The 18252-nt window shown below is 36.7% G+C and overlaps 1 protein-coding gene across 1 annotated transcript; it reads right to left on the bottom strand.

The window, feature by feature from the left end:
* Window positions 1–31: 31 nt before the first annotated feature.
* On the bottom strand, window positions 32–13924 carry simc1 (SUMO interacting motifs containing 1; the record flags this gene model as incomplete). The annotated part of the gene is made up of 10 exons (XM_079250593.1): window positions 32–391; window positions 750–834; window positions 1074–1230; window positions 2291–2422; window positions 2538–2630; window positions 3424–3584; window positions 4037–4106; window positions 4417–4658; window positions 4770–5993; window positions 13787–13924. 10 exons carry the CDS (start codon window positions 13922–13924, stop codon window positions 180–182), a joined length of 2514 nt encoding a protein of 837 aa, XP_079106719.1. The 3' UTR covers window positions 32–179.
* Window positions 13925–18252: the final 4328 nt, after the last annotated feature.

Below are 18252 nucleotides of genomic sequence, written 5' to 3'. Positions count from 1 at the left end.
TATTATATAAAAATAACTCATTCACTTGGAGATCATTGAAGCTGTGGAAGTAATGCCTTTAAAATGAACTAAAATTGAACACAATGGCATGAAACACAGCAATGCTGCAAAGTTCATCTGAAAATAATCTTAAAATGATCTTCAAATAATAACATTAAATAAAAGAAACAGTCTTTAATTCAACACTGACAGACATCCAGCAGGTGATCCTGCAGATATGTTAGTGACTCTTCCACATGTAGAGGTAAGGGCTGGCCAAGATCAGCCTGGGATCTGGACAGAAAGGCTTTTACAGCTTCTTGGACAGCAGGTTTTGATAGCACGTCATCTGGCCTGTAGACTGAGGTGCCAATTTTGCCCCCTTGTTCAGTATTCGAGCTGCACAGATAGCCTGTGGATAACATATGGTAGGTTGGGAGTTGAAAAGTCCATTACGATAGTTTTACTTACAATTATTAACAAAAATGCATAACATAACAACAAAAAACATTTATAACTCTAAGTACAAATATGATCATACCAGTATGATTGTTACTTCATCTTTTATACAAGTCTTCATTTTTATCCTCCTGTTGCACAGTCAAGACTTAGATAAAACTGTTTTATTATAATCAAATATGAAATCCCAGCACATTTGGTGTTATTGTTCAGAGAGAGACTCACTTTCTCCACCACAACTTAACTTTCCCCCAAGTTACAGCGAAGCCTTTAATTTTCTAGCAGTGTGGAGGTATTTACTAGCAGCTCACCTTTCATTGCTCTGTTATAACTGAGTAACAGCATCCAGAGGAGATGAATCAACTCTTCCCATTTTTGCCATTTTTCAGCACCATCCTGTAAAAAACATTTTTGAAAAAGTTATACTTAGTGCATGCTTTTCTATACTAGTTTCATTGTTAGAATTTTCCTAAACCAAATAAAAGAGACAGACATTCCCTTAAAATTAATACAAAAGGTTATTGCTATTGAAAAAATAAAATAAATAAAACAGATATCTTAATATCACTCAATTTGCAAAGAAATCAACAATTAAGATAATAGATGAAGACCACATAAACAAGTCTGATCCTCACCGTCGGGTCTGGTGCCAGAGTGCAGTTCTTCAGAAAGTGCAGCAGCAGGCTGAGTGACATGGGCAGACAGATTTTCTGCGGGCATGCATAGTCCAGCAGATGTTCCAACAGCTTACATCTCAGCAGCTTGCTCTGTAGGCTCTCCAGCAACAACATCCTGCATAGCAGAAACAGACCAATTAAAGCCGGGGTAGGTAATGTTGGGGAGCTAGCAAAATGTGAAAGTTGCCCCCGGTCTTGGCTCCTCCACCGGTTTTGCTCCTTGCGTGATCCAAGGCTTTTTTATTCGCAGCTTTTTTCACCAACGATTTTCTCTTTCTCTGCTGTTTAGTGGGAGGAGGCAAATAAACCGAGCCGGGTCGGGGAAATCCTTCCAGCATTTTCTCAGCCATGTTTGTCTTCCAAGTTTCTTCTTTACTACTTTGTATTTTCATCCTAACATGCTATTTATATGCAGGGAGTGGCTTTCAGGTATGCGCTCCGGGAAGGGGAGGAGGGGAGCCGGGAGAAGCTTACGAAATATAAGAAATGAAGAACTCCATTTTAGTCCGAATGTTTGGATTGGTCAGTTTTTACAAATTAACAGTAAACTGAGGGGTCTAACTATATTTCTTATTGTTCATGATTACAAAATGTATAGACTGCTATCAGGATGAGGAACCACCTCACCCAGAGTAAAAAAAACATGTCTCTGACCAAGATTACCCCAGCTTTAAAGAAGTTTGAACAACTGGAGACAAGCGGTACTACACCAATGGGATGATTACACAACAGTTTCAATCATTTTACTGATGCATTTAGCAACAAGTTAATGAAAAATGTCCACCGTTTGCACTGCAGCAAACAAATATATTATTAAACAAATGAGACAATTTTAGTACTTATAGCTGAAATATTACAAAAAGACAGTTATGATTTGCAAAGAATTTTAAAACACTGAATTGTTCATTAAAAGCAAGAAAAAAAAATGTAAAAAAGTTTAATTAACATAATGTTTGAATCTACTTTCATACTTTCAAACAAGATACCAAATGAAAAAGTATCATGAATTGGAAATCATAAAAACATCAAATGTTTTTCTTTCTGAAGATAATTGCAACTCAAATGTCCAAAGCATTAAAAAGCAATGACATCATATGCCCCATGACACCTTTTCCATCACATGACAGCTTTCCTAAAATCCACAAAATATTCAACATGTGGCCTCTCCTCCTCACCTGTGTGCTCGTAGAGGCAAGCTGCTGAGCAGCGTATGGAAAAGCTCCTGGGAGAGCTTGTTAGAGTTCAGAGCAGGACAACGGTCCACCTCCAGAGCAAGAGACAGCATCCTTTGAAGGATGGACACTATTCTGAAAGGGACACAGTACCAAAAACTTAGACATACAACCATCCTGCATAAACATGTCATATTCTGTTGTTTCCTCTGCTCCGGCAAACATCTAAATCATTTTCTTTGTCATTTACCTTATTTGTTCATTTCTCTCTCTGATGGTTTCTTGACTCTCGCCTTGCTCTGTTGATTTCATAATGGCAGAAAACAGCCATTTGATGACATCCCTGGAAACAAGAATGGTTATCATATTTTCAGAAAGCATTACTTTAATGGCATGTATAAAATAAAATATAAATTTTAGTTTTTAGCATCATCTTCTGTCACCATCATTAAGTCTGGTTAAGACAAACATCCACTACATGTTAGTATGGAATAGGTGACCACAGCAATAGAAGATGCCGCTGGCAGTTACCACAACTACTTAAAGGTTTTTTTACTTGATTTTATTTAATTTATTTTATACTGCAACAAATTTGTAATATGTTGCAGACTTTAAATTTCAAAGCACCTTTTTTTTATTAAATAAAATTAACTCCCCCGTTTAAACATCAAAAAGGTCACCATTGTTGTACTGAGTAAAACATATGATTTGTTTGCAGATCACTGCATTCAAACATTTACTAAAGCAGTGGTTCCCAATGTGGAATGTCGGGACCCACAAAGGAGTCTCCCAAGAGCACAGTGGGTACCCGAGGCTTTTGAAATCAGTGTTTTGAAACCCAAAAACTCAAACTTTACACCATTTCTGTGGCATTTCTGAGATAAGTCTGAAAATTGTTGATAATTTCCTTAACTTTGATTTATCAAAAGGAAATAATAGAATGTAGTATTTCTGGTAAGAAGAAAGCCAATGAAAGCATAAAACCAAGGATAGTTTCAACACTGGACAAGCAATGGGTCTACAACCTTTTGGTAGTTCTATGAAGAGGGCCTTTATCTGCATTACATCTTCATCGCTATTACCTACAGGTCAAGGTAATCGGCCAAATAATTCTTGCCTGTGGTTACAAAACTTACCTGACCCGAGAGAAGTGCCGATCACATGACAACACTGTCTTTGCGATGGAGTGATGGAGGGCAGATGAAGAACATCTGGCATGGAAGTCATCTTCTAAAGTCTGCACGATGTATTCCAGAAACATACGCACAACCTCACTGCGATGCTTCCTGGTGCTCTCCTAAGAATGGGACAAAAAAAAGGTAAAAATCTGCTAAACAACAAATATCTAAATGTGTTTCTTCCATAAAGTATTATGGTTATTATCATCATCATTACTATGATACTGTTATATGCCTACCTCAGAGGATTAGTATCATAACATTTCATCTACAAATTTCATTTTACAATATTTATTCTATTCTAGTCATGCAACAGATGCTTCCAAAGCAACTTACATGTGAGAAGCGATCCATTAACCTAACACATGTCTTTTTGGGAGGAAGGAAGGTGGAATACCCAGTGAGAACCCACGCCTACATGGGGAGAACATGCAAACTCCACACAAAAAGGCTCCTGTTCAACAGGAGCTGAACAACAGACCTCTTGCTGTGAGGCCACAGAGCTAATCACTGCGCCGCCGTGCTGCCCAATACTGTATATTCACACATTTTGCAACTTGCATTTCAATACCTGATCAGACAAGACGGAAGTCAGCAAATCCCAGTCCCATGGAACTGTGCTCCGAGTGGATCTGTGGTGTCTGTAATGAGAAAGCAGCTTTAAAGTTTGGCTTTAAAAGCAAACAAAGGAAGAACAACACAACATAAAGCATAGATCAGGGGTGTCCAGTCCCAGTCTTTGAGGGCTGTAATCATGCAGGTTTTAGATGTCTCCTTGATCAAACACACCTGATTCAAATGAAATGGTTCTATTCAACACCTTAAGTTCTGCCCAAGCAGATTGTGATGACTGATCAATCTGATTCTGGTGTGTTGCAGCAGGACACACAACCAGTTTAGACACTCTTGGCATAAACCAAGAACAATTATTTGTTCTTGTAGTTTTCTTACCTCTGTGTCCTCATCAGCAGATTAAAAGCCTGGACAGAGAGCAGACGGGGGCAGCCGGGATCAAGCAGAATACCACGGAGAAGGTGATTAGTGATGTCTTTGGGTGGATAGTAACCGGGCTGCAGTAGGTCAGACAAAAACTGCAAAGTGGCTTCTGGAAAGCTCTCTTCTATGGTACTGTAAACCATACTCAGGCTTCGACGGCACACCATCTCTGAACCAGATCTTTGATCTTCAATAATCTAAGAAATGACATATGGGAAATGAAAAGAAATGCAGGTCATCATCATGGTATATTGTCATGTTATTAGTTAATGTGATACAGAAATATATGTAAATACACAGTCTCTTACTGTAGCCGGAGTTGGTCTAGCCAATGCTTTCTTGAGGGTCTCCTGGCACACAGATTGCCTGTCTTCTCTACTGACAGCTCTGAAGTCCACGTCATATCTGCTTTCTTCGTCCATGTCTTCTCCATCACTTTGCCCTTGCCAAAGCAAAGACTCCGGACTGTCAAGCCTGCAAATTTCTGTCTCCAGCTGCCATTCAGGTGTAGTTTCTGTTAGTGTATGTTCAGAAGGGGAGGGCAGAGTGACTTGGCTCTCATGATCATGAGCTACTGGACTTGTTTTGGAGACAAAGTCAGGCTCAAACATTTTACAAGAGTTTAGTCTGCTTGTAGGAGAGTAGGGAGATGGGTGATCAGAGGGATAGCTTTGTCTAGATCCTTTGTCAAACTCCACTTGCTCCAAGTGGGAGGAGAGATCTTCTCTTTGGGCTTTGTCTTCAGATAAAGAAGCAAATGTTGGTGAAAGAGTGTTGTCATATGAGTGAAAGCCATTTGGTTGAATTCCACTGGTGTTGGTTGCAACTAAGCTTCCATCCTCTGAAATCGGAGAGTAGGCAGGAGTTTGTAGGTGTTGGCATTCTTTATCTTGCAGCTGCATACTTGCAAGTTCCTTACAGTCTTTCTGTTGCTCAGTAGCAGACTTCTCTGCCCAACATGGAGCCTCATCGACTGAAGGCCCTTTGTGAGAACCATCTGATGCAGCAGTTTCCCTCAAATCACTTACATGTCTCTTTGCTTCAGTGTCTTCATTATGTTGTTTAAAACACAATGATACTTGTGAAGGCTCTTTGGTTAAGTGGACAGAACACTCTGGTTGTTTCAGCTCCGTGATATGGGTTTCAAGAAAAGACCATCTTTTCAATTTCACAACTGGCGTGCAGCTACTGGAATGTGCTGTGAGGTTTTGATCCAGGTCTTGTGATGGGGAATCCACACGTCTTTGCTTTGCCATTTTGGCACCACAGTCCTGCTGTGGAGCTTTAACACTGGCGTCTCTTAAAGAGTCGTCTGGTATACTAAAATCAAGGTTGACTAAGATGTTAGTTTTAATCGAACTGTCTTTTTCTAGCTGACTGCAATCATGTGATGCTAAGTTCTTTGTCTCTGGGTCTGTCTTTGCTGCTTCACTTTCAGTCAAGTCGATGACTGATGCACCAGTGGAATCGCGTCTTTTGCGTAGTTTGAGCTCTGGAAAAGCCCATCTTGGATCTGTGAGGTCAATAAAGCTCTAAAGAATGAGAGAAAGAAACATAAAGAAGTGTCAGTCAAATCAAAGATTGCTTTCATAATTGCAGAAAAATGATCAATTAAAGATAATTAAACATTCATTCATTCATTTTCTGAACCGCTTAATCTAATTTAGGGTCGCAGGTAAGCTGGAGCCTATCCCAACTGGCTTTGGGTGACAGGCAGGGTACACCCTGGACAGCTAGCCATAACTAAACATGAATTTATCAATTCAGTTACAATTTAACAGGCTTTTTCCCCCATGGGAAACATTACCAAAGCAAGAGTAAAGAGAAAAAGATGGCAATTATAAAAAAAAAAAAAAAAAAAAAAAAAAAAAATATTGAAAGAATGTAAATCAACACTGAGGTGGCAGAGTTATGTAGGATGGCAGTGTTACACCTGTTAATTATGTGGATATAGAGCAAGTTGGTTTTATACAAAATTAAGGTAAAAAAAGAAAAGAAAAAAAAAGGTATACATGTTGAAATTTAAAAAAACTATGCCTCTGTTTCCAGAGGAATAAATTCACATTATAAATTTACATTTTCAGTTGTTATGAGAGCTTTTACATGTATAGATAACAGGAAAGCAAGTTTTTTGTTGTTTGTCAGTGACATCAGAATCATCTCAGCATTACAAAAGATACTTCTGTCACCTGAGAAAAAATTAAGCAAAATTATATAACAAAAAGAAAATCAGAATATGATTGTGCCATTTTTTTTTCTATCATTCTGCATCTTACAAGGCATTTTTCAAGAAGCAGGCAAAGATGACTTGTGCAAAATGTGAACAGCACAATGATGAGATTGTTTACACATAAGCTGTGATGGAAACAGAATCAATTTGTGGTTTAGACACTTTTTTCTTTTTTGCAGTAAAATACCTTATTAGAGCAGCATTAACCCTCCAGGTTAATGAAGGCAAGTATCATTCAAATCATAATTAACACCGTTCATAAACAAAATACTTGTTTACATTCGCTAAAGTACGTTACAAATTAGTTAATAAACACAGCGTTAGCAGCTCAATCCAACGAGAAATTACAGCTGCTAATTTATAATTCTGGTCCCATCACTTTGACAGAGAATTTGTTGACGAGTAACCTGTCAGACTTAAACACATCGCTGTTGATATTTTTTTTTTCTTCTTCTTCTACTTTTTTTTTTTTTTTTTTTTTTTAAATAAATGCGAGAAGCAACTTTAAATATTTAAAAGTCTGTGGTTTACATGGTTTAAAAATATTTTTGTCTTACTTTTATCATGCTCGCGCCTGGTCGCCCCTCGATACATTTTTTAATTCAGCACATCTGGTTGACATGCATTCCGTCGTCAGCAAGAAAAGCAGAGCGGTAAAACGGCACCATTACAGCCTGGCTGGTTGGAACAGTAACAAAGTGACAAGACGAAAAGTGTTACACGGCAGCCCACAGAGAGTAACTATGGCAACGGGCATAACAATTCACGTCCATCTAGTTATAATATTTGAAAAGTTAACATTAGTTTCCCAACTTTTTGAAACAAATTGTTTTCTTCAATTTCAGTTAAATAATAACTATTATTACTTTGAAGGCGATTGAAGGGATTCAGTGGGTAAAATATGCACAATACCTAAAATTAGAGTGACACAGACAAGTTCTAAGATTTCATAAAACTATGTTTGTTTGTTTTTTGTCTGTTCGTTTTTAGACGCCTCATTGTGCGCTAAAGAGAACCAGAGTCGCCGCCATATTGGATGGGTCTCAGCTTTTCAGTCTTGCTGCAGTCAACGTAGTTTCCCCACATAACTGTTTTCTGTGGAACAACGCGTTAATACTACACACAAACAAAACACTTTTCTACATAATTGGTTTATAAATAATGTTAACACACTGAAAAATCTGCTAAATGTAAATTATACATTTTACTCCTATTAGGTGTTTATGGAAATATATTATATTGACGCTTCACAAAGAGTTATACACGATAACATAATTACCTCCGCCAAGAGGTTATGTTTTTGCAGTCTTTGTCTGTTTGTATATTTGTGTTCAAGATAACTCAAAAAGTTATAGACGGATTTTCATGAAATTTTCAGAACTTGTTGGAAATATAAAAAAAAGAACTGATTTCATTTCGGTGGTGATCCGGATCACTGTTTCCAGGAACTTTTTAAAGGCTTTGGCGGAGGTTTGTGTTTTTCTTGGTAAGTTTTGAATTGCACAATTTGATACAATACTTTATTTTCAGGCTTTGTACAACTGTATCTCTATATGAATAAATTAATAAATGTTTTAAAGAAAAAGGGGGGAAAAAAAGAACCGTAGTCAAGAGAAAGCCAGCAACTATTAGTTGAGCAATACCCAGCAAATACTGAAAGCAGATTGTGTGGAATTAGGCTAAATTTCACAAAGTTGAATAATTATTTGTTAATTGACCATATAAAAATAGATAAATCAAAATGCATCAATAAACAATCAAACATGTTAGTATCAAATTCATTTTAGCATTTATTTTTTTTGTAGCTACCTTATGTCTGTTAAAAAGCATTATAAGAATTATATAGCACCTCTTTTTTAAGTTTGACAACAATAATTCTGCCTTCTGTAATAAACCAAACTGTGAAAAAAAATCAGGTAAAAATATGTGAAGTTATTGTTGTGGTTGGACCTACACTGTACAAATAAATGCATTGGAGGCGCATGAGAGACCCATCCAAGATAGCGGTGCGATGAAACATCAGCTCATATAGGCAGCGTGATACCATGCAGCGTCTATGTATATATGGTGTCTATGGTTTCAACAAAGTAGCCTTAAAGTGAAACTGGTTTTACCTTGTTTCTGGTTTAATGCAGATCACCAACTGCGTGGTTTTTCACACATTGCTCTCACCAAAGGGCTGTTTTCTGCAATGTGCAACAAAAAGCCACGCATTTAAATGTCAAATTAGTTTTAAGTAAAATGTGGTTTTCTTTAAAATCTGTCTTCTATCATTTTTTTCTCTCTAGTTTGTATTCATGCCATGTAAAATTATTTCTGTTTAAATAAAGGAAATGATTTACTAACACAAGCCTATAGTTTATTCACAACAGAACACATTAAACACAATAAATGTTGAAAGTGAGACATCTTACTATTTTATTACAACATATGAGCTCATTTTAAATTTTCTGGCAATTGCAACAGAGCTATGTTTGCCTCTGTGCAGCATCCCCTCTTCCATCAATGATCTGTAGCACAGTTGCTACATTACAAGTTATGTTCTGTGGTTGTTATAAATGTGCTATACAAGGAAACTTGACTTTGACCAACATTTTGTTGTGAAATATCATTTAGAAATTATGACATTCTGTGTTAATTTTTCTTTACACAACAGAAAATCAAACTTCTTTTAATCTGGGTTGAGTTTTGATAACCTTAAGCTCTGGCATAGTCCATCTTGGATCTGTGTCGGGAATGAAGGCGCACCAGTTTGAAATGAAATGAATGAGATAAAAATGAAATGAAATGAAATGAAAAATACTTTATTAATCCCCAAAGGGAAATTCAATATTGTAGTATATAATAATTAATTTGAGGAGGTCTTGTTTCGGAGGCTGATGGCTGCTGGCAGGAATGATCTTCTGTATCTTTCAGTCTTGCATCGAACCTGAAGAAGCCTCTCACTGAACACACTTTGTTGTTTCTTCACTGTGTTGTGGAGAGGGTGTGAAGAATCCTCCATCATCTCCATCAGCTTGTGCAGCATTCTTCTTTGGACAATCAGCTCCAGCGGCTCCAGAGTTACTCCAAGCACAGAACCAGCTTTCTTGATCAGTTTGTTGATTCTCTTCAAGTCTCTGGTTCTGATGCTACTACCCCAGCAGATGGTTGCAAAGCTGACTGCACTCTCCACAACAGACTTATAGAAGATATGCAACATCTTGGTGCAGATGTTACACGATCTCAGCTTCCTTAAGAAGTAGAGTCTGCTCTGAGCTTTCTTGTAGATGTAGTCAGTGTTGCATTTCCAGTCCAGTTTGTTGTCCAGCTGAACTCCAAGATACTTGTATCTTGGAGTTAATCTATCTATATCTATATATCTATCTATATCTATATCTAGTTTACCGCACACTGAACTGCAGAGTGCATCATTGGAGTCCCTCTGCCCCTATGCAGACTCTGAACCGCTCCAGGATTTAAGAGGACAGGGAATATCCTGCATGAATCCTCTCTTAGCCTGCACACAGTCTTTTTGAACTGCTCTCATCTGGCAGGCATGTCAGAACCCAGCAGACCAGAACTACCAGGCTTCTTCCCCGCTGCAGTCATTTAATAGAGGAGATAAACAATCAACCAGTTGCACAATCCATAATGGCACCTCATCACTCGTGTTTCCTTAACACTGTTCCACTCCTGCATCTATTGTATATAGTGGATATTAGATCTTTAAATAATATTTGCAGAGATGTATAATAACGAAGTAGAACTACTTCACTACTGTACTGAAGTAGTAAAACGTGGTATCTCTACTTTATTGAAGTATTTTTTTCTCCTCCTTCCACTTTTACTCCACTACATATGTTGGATCACAATGATACTTTTACTCCCAATACATTTTTATTGTCCTTCCTCATTATTCGTTACAATAGCAAAAAAAAAAAAAAAAAAAAAAAATTACTATGGTAGTTTGTTTTGACTACAACTGCCCCGACTGTAGATGGCTCTGTCATCATCTATCTGCCTTCACCTGGCTTTAGCATACAAGAATATATGAGAACGATATGGAAGGAGAACTGGCAAAATCTCCAATACCCTCTTTACCAAGATCAATACCCCAATCTACAAAATATGACTTCTTTATACATACTGGCTTAAGAAGGGAATTACTTGTGAAGGAAAGAAAAATAAAGAGTGAAGAGGAGGATGTGATGCCGTAAGTGGGAAAGGGCATGCTTGTTCTGATTTTACTTATAAAGAGGTGTGTTCAGTGGTAATGTGTGCCCTAATTACTTTCTCCTTCACAGAAGAACTAGCTAATAAGTGACCAACTTGCCTTTTAGTTGCCAAAAGTTATGAATGAAGAGAGATGTCTTTACATAAAAAAACAGATTTAAAGTATACTTTAAGAAGGGGAAAAAGCTATGGAGGGAAATAAACACACTTGATTGTTTGATTTTATTCCCCAAGTATGTTCTTATTCTTGTACTACTGCTCCAGCCAAAGGATTTTTGAATGTCAAGCTAAAAATTTAATAAACAATATAATATAAAAGGTTGAATGTTGTCTTAAATAACTACACAACACACTGGAATAATTTTACTTTCAGTACTTGAGAAAAACTAATTTAAAACTGCTTGCACTACTTCAGTACAAAAAAATGTTAAATACTTTAGTACTTCTACTTAATTGGAGCATATCAAGAACACTTCAGTGTCTACTTAAGTGACTTAATTTATAGAGTACTTGTACTTGTTTCTTGGTTTCTAGTTCTTTATACATGTCTGCATATATGTAATTGTAATTTTTATTTGTTTATACTGGCAAAAGAAATCGTTGTATGTGGTCATACTTGGCAAAAAAGCTGATTCTGACTTTGTCCAACAGCATCCATAACATAAAAGGCTCAAGCCCTTGTTTAAAGAGCAAAGAAATTATTTCAGCATTAGGTCTTTTGCATTTCCACTGAGATTTACGGGGGAGACTATGCAAATTTAGTCCGTTGAGGTGCGTCACTCCACCTCAACCCTCCAGCACACTGGTCACACAGGGAAATGTGCTTCAGCTGTACTAACACAAGATCTGATAATGTTACACACTTCTACTGGTTATGGATATTTTTCTTTCCACATTAGAGTAAAACTGACATGGAACCATTAAAAATGAGAATGTTCCTTCCTTCCTTGTACGAACTGAGAACATTCACACTGATAAGTCCTCACTGGGCCGCTGCTTAGTGCTTGGTTTCTGTAACTGGAGTAAAATTGGTTGATAAAGACCCCTTATAGGACCTGGAAAATGTTCCTGTAGTGAAAGAGCAGTTAACATGAAAAAATATGTTGAAGTGTTTATTAAAAAAGAAATAAAAAAAAAAAACTAGAAAAGCATTCGGAAACTGTAGACTTCCACCAAGCAGCTCACGTCCACCCTGTTTTAGTTCTAAATTCGATTTATATGGATACACTATTAGATTTCTACACAATGATAATGTGTCTTGGCTACATTTTTATGTTTGTTGCATGTTTATATCTTAATTTGTTCCCTTGCAGGGACGAAACTTTCACAGATCCCCTAATTTTCTAGTTTTGGATCAGACAGACAAACAGGCAGAAACGCGGGCAGCAACATAACCTCTGCCACCTCCTTGGCAGAGGTTGACAAAAAAGCTTTTGCTGTTAACATGATAGCAGAGCAAGGAAGTAAACCAGTTTATTTAGTATGTGGTTGCAGACTCCACAGCAACAGTAAGAAAAAGCACAGAGCTGAAGCAAGTTAGCACTAAAAATATGCTCTGCAGCAAAAATCCATTAAAGCCATTAAAAAATTGGATGTGTGTACTTAATATTTTGAAAGTTTTCATATTTATACCTCCCACCAGATCAGGCAGCTATTTCCAGAGTGTAGACAACAATCTCACTGGACAAAAGCAGTGGAAGGACACAAACATAATAAAAGAAGAAAAGTGATAAATGAACAAGTCCTGTGTGCAGTGGGGGCAATTTACTGGTTTTGTTTGTAGTCTGATGCCTCTGAGAAGCGAGCAGAAACATGTGGTGTCTTATATCTGACCCTAACTCCTGATGGCAACGTGAAGCCATGAGGCATATTCTCGATGTCGTCTACACAGGGGTTATTATGACTTCACTGTAGGTGGGGTTTTGTAAGCCTACAACATTCTTGCCGCTCCTTGTAGCTTCTGTCAAAGCACATCTGTCCATTTCATGTGAAGATAGTGATCTATTGGTTTTTGCAAGATAAGTGTTTTAAGCTTTTACCTCGTCCATCAAGAAAACTAGGAATACATATATGCATACACACATACAGATACACATATATATATGTGTGAATATGTATAGTTATATATGGTATATATGGTTATATACAGACATGTCTCCATCATGTATGAAAAATAACACACACACATTATCTATATTATATATATATATATATATATATATATATATATATATATATATATATATATATATATACACATGTATATATATATATATATATATGTATCACCAAATACTCTGTTTCCTCCTTTGAGGGCTTCACCAGGCCTGTAATACTAAACATCCTACCAGTTTTGAAGAATTGGACTAATATGGATGTTTGTAAAGATCCAAGTTCATCAAAGTTCTGAAACAGTCATGTGACTGATAAACATCCGTGACCCAGCACCACCAACACGTTTCCATCATGTGTGAAACATGTTAGACCATGAGCCTTTTCCTGCCTTCTGTTTTTTTTCTTTCCATTTGTTCTGATTATAAAAGCTGATATGGGTTTTATCTCCACAAGAGCAATTTCTAATAACTGCAGCACTTTACTGAGTCTAATGGACCGGTAATTTTCCATTTAATGGCTGTGTTTAGAGATCTTTTGTCAGGTAGTCACCTTTCTGCACTTCACCGTGAACAGCTAACAACTCAACCTCGTCACCTTAAATCGTCTATGAAGCACAAACATGTCACTTTTGGCTCCGAAACTTTTTTTTCTCAGGAAACATTCCAGTTCCCCCTCGAGCCTGTAAAAACTAAGATCTGACATGTGATAGCAGACTGGTTCTGGTTTTTATTATCGTATCTGATGAAAGTTTATCCATTGACTTACCGGTGGGATGTTGAGGGCTTCAATATCGATGCGTACTTCGGACAGCGGCAATGGGCCCGTCTTTGTGGTGTATTCACTGTAAGAACCGAGGATCTCCACATCTGAATCGTCTGAGCTGACAATGATAACATCATCCATGTCTTTTCAAGTTTTGTGAAACCCAATCCGCAGCAGGAGCTAACTAGCATCACCTCATGCAGAGCCGTGATTCTGGACACTGTCCGGAGCAAACACGACCTGTCGACATTGTCAAAGTCCTCATAATGTTATGTTTAAAACACACTGAGTAAACTCACTGCCTAGCATTCGGCATTTCCTTGTTAAAACTCAGAACCACATATTCCACATACTGTTGTGGATTTGAAGTTTGTTTTTATCGTCACAAGTTGGCAATCGTGAAGCTAAGCTCCAAGACAAAACAAGACACGAAAGGCATGTTAGGTTTAGTTTCTGTAGAAGCTTCCTGGTTTTTCTTATTTTTCTTCTGGTGAAAGGAGGATGGCAAACTTACAGTTGTCTCCACCTGCTGTACGGGAACGTCAATTTCACATAAATTCGCTTCATGTATGTACACTTTTATCATGTGGAGAACAGAGTTGTTCGACACATATGAATACGTTTGGTCGCATAAAATTAAAGTAGTTCACTTTCAACATCGCATTATGTGCTAAGAATGATTGTTGTGTGCATTGCAGTTAGTGTATTTAGTATTAATTACATTATATATCAACATTTATGAACATTAATGAGGGGCAATACTGTAATTGGAAATAACAAAACATTTTACAAAAGTTTTATGACTATCAAGACATTCTTGGTTTCTAAAATAAACCAACAATAGTCCCTTTGTTAAAATACAAGAAATTATACAAGAAAATTTTGTGTAAAGTTTGTGAATTTGGCTATGTTATTGTTGTTCTGTGTTAAAGACATCCATTTTTTTTTTGTTTATTTATTTATTTTTTTATTGTTGCACTGTTTTAAAATCCAACATCTGTGATGGTATGAAAGTGGAATAAGTAACCTATACACATGTGAAAGCATGAAAAATGCTGAATTGGCATGTTAGTTTTGAAGAAAGACATTCAGTCAAAAGATGACTTCTCTGTTTTTCCCTCAATGTCCTAAAACTCATGTCAGTTCCTTCTCACTTCTCACAGTCGCTGTCAGCATTATTACTGACTCCATTATGAGTCAGGGCCAAATAACTGCTAACAACCACATAACATTTCTGATTGACATGAAAAACTGATTAAAAATGGATTGAATTAGGCTGAATTAATTTGCTTGTTGCTAGCACAAAAAGTACTGATGTTACATACTGTGTACATTGTTGAAGTTGACCATATGCTTAGTATTCTCACTAACATGAAATGAAACTTGAAACAAACCCGCCAACATTGTGTTTTCCTCCTCATTACCACAGGAGGGCACTCATGTAATAGAAAAGATTTCTAGATTTGAGCAACGTGCCCATGCACACACATACAAATCTAACTACAGATCAGATAAGTTTTTATAGCGTTTGTTTATCAAATCAATCTTTAATTAGCCCATATTGATGCCTGTTTTCAATTTTTTTTTGTTGTTGTTGTTTTTATTTTGTGCAAACAGATGCCTCATGTTGAGATGCAAATCTGGTGGTATCAATCTCTGATAGTCCTGACTGTAATGAGGATGAAAAACTAAAACAAAACAATGCCTTAATGAACACAGTCCTGCCAGAAAGATATAAACCCAGTTAGGCTGAAGTATGAGGAAAAAGACATGCAGCATCCCTGCATGCGTAAACTGTCCATCGACAGCTTGTTAAGCCCATTTCAGCTGTGACAGTTTCCTAAGCTGCAACATGCACTCATTGGCTTGTTGTCAGCTTACAGGCTTGTTTGTGATGCCGTTTACTCCATATACCTCAGCATTAATAATTAAGATTAAAATAATATTTGAACTAAGGAAAACACACATTTTCTAGGAAAGCAGGATGTTATTTTGTAGGTTGCACTTATTTTTTCAAAGAAATGTACATTTTTATCTTGATGTCTCATATAATTGGATGAAAAAGGTTATTAACCTCAAATGTCCGCAACCATTACATACTGTGTGGAATATCAGGCTGGATGAGTCATCTCAGGCAAACACATACAACCTCCTGACACGGATTCAGAAACATGAAGACTTTATTAAAGTGATTAAGCCATAAAGGCGGCATTTATGTCAATGCCTTCTCTGCTCCTTGGAAATTAGCCTTACCTTTTTAACATATAAATACAGAGGATTTGTTTTTCAGTTTAAAACAGGATACAAGCCCTCCAAAAAGAAACAGAGTAAAGTAAAAAAAAAAAAAACAAAAAAAAAACAAAAAAAAAAAAACAGGAAAATAAAAGATGCAGTCACTATTCCTGCAGGATGTTAACTTAGAAAAATAAAACATTAAACGTAGAGACACAAGACAATTATGTTTGACAGTTATTAACTAATTTAATGAAGAAAATTGTTGCATTTTTTTATTTATAGATTTTTTTATTACTCCATTTTCTATTAGATTATTTCCAGGCTATGTGGTATAATGTCAAGCATGCAACAGTGAGTGGTGATGCTGTCTTTTTGATAATAACGTTATGTATCTTCATTATTTCTTTTAGCATAATAACCACAATAAAATCTTGATGAAAAAGGAGGTTCACAGTAAGTAAGATAAAGCAGGAGAGTTGAGGAGACTTTGAAAGAAAAAAAAAAGCTTCAAATATTCAGATGCCCATATATGGACACAAATTAAAGATGGAATTCTTCATCAGCAGTCGAGCGTGCCGTTTTCTGTTGTAAAAGGTGAACGAAAGCCCGCCGGTATTCATTAGTAGTTACTTGTGTTGGAAAGCACTGATATTTAACATGACTCCAGCTGGATTTAGAAAGTTTTGAGGAGATTCAATGACGATTATGCAACTAAAATAAGAGAAAAAGCACCTTTTTATAGAAATATTTATTATTAATTTGGTAAGATGTCCTCACTACTGTTTCTCTTTTTGAATATATTACAAGAAAATGACATTTTTAACAATGAATTTCATGTTTTGCACTTACTTCTTATTTTCTGATGCTAGGTCAGGGATAGTCTCATTATGGTTCAACTGCAGCTTTTACTGCCTGTTTACTGTATTACACTAATTTATATAACTTCAACATTTGAGCAATTTAATCTGAAATTGAAAGCATTGTTTACACCAAGTGTTGCTTTCTCTCGTCTGTATCACCAGGTATTTTCTCAGAATAATAAAGCTAATGATAACAAGAAACTGTCAGCAAAGCATGCTGGGAAGACAGATTTTGCATTATAGGACTCTACTAAATTCATTTAAGGAGTTTGCGAAGGTGCTATCTTTAAGTTGGAGATGTTTTAAAAATATTGTGAGAAACTGAAGTCACAAAACTGAAGTCTGACTCTCCATAGAGGGCAGAAATATGCAGTTTAATTACAGAATGTCAGAAGATTTGATTGTTAAACAGCGGGAGCACCAGATATGTGCATGATACTAAATGCCTGAATAGAAAAGGTTGATTTCACAACAATATAAATGGCAGCACAGGATGAGAAGGATTACTTTCACATCTGAGCCAATCAGGGAGGAGAACAGCACATATCTCGGTAAACAGGGAATTAACTTATCCAAACAGCAGTCCTAGTTACTTTTCCTTGGTATGTACTTTTACTAAGCAAAGAGAAGCATCCCAGTTCAGCACACTGCAGCATCAGTTACTATCAAGATTCTTGCTTGTTGTTTTCTGCCGTACCAGTTCCTACTTATTCTCTGATGTTGATTCTGCTCCGTGACTCCCTCAGCTAGCAATTCAGATCACTCACATATCCTTCAGCGGGGTTCCACAATCCCTAAAACACACTGCCTCAAGGCCCTGACATTTCAAGCTGACATCAGCAATCCCTGACAATGAAATGTCCCCCTGCTGCGTCTCTTCACATCTCCTCCGCTTTTTTTTATTTTTTATTTTACTAGCAGAGTGGTAGGAGGCTTTCGTTAAAAACTTCTGACGAAAAAAACAAATAATTAGAAAAATAAAAAACTGTCTAACAGTTTATTGTTCATAAACAGATCAAAGCAAAAGTAAACAAAAATCAGCAAAGAGGAACAAAAGTGGACACAAGGAAATGAAAGCGGTCAAAGAGTCTTATAACACCTCATGTCACGCTATCCAGCATGGTTTCCCTAACTAAAAACAAAAGCCCTTCGAGCTTGTCAAACATCTGTCTCCAGGTGCCACAATAGTCATCCATGTCACACTCCATAAATCATCATTTTGCAATTATCACACATTATGAATTGGATTAGGCCAAATAATACATATATCTTACCAAAGAAAATATAAAAAAAAACACAGAAATTACAACTATATTGCACATCTGGGGAAAAAGTAGCACTTAAAAAAATTCCAGATGTTGCAGATATCATCTA

The sequence above is a fragment of the Telmatherina bonti genome (assembly GCF_933228915.1).
Source record: "Telmatherina bonti genome assembly, chromosome: 12".
Taxonomy (NCBI): Eukaryota; Metazoa; Chordata; class Actinopteri; order Atheriniformes; family Telmatherinidae; genus Telmatherina; species Telmatherina bonti.
Note: the sequence above shows the minus strand (reverse complement) of the source record. Positions and strands in the feature narration are given on the sequence as shown.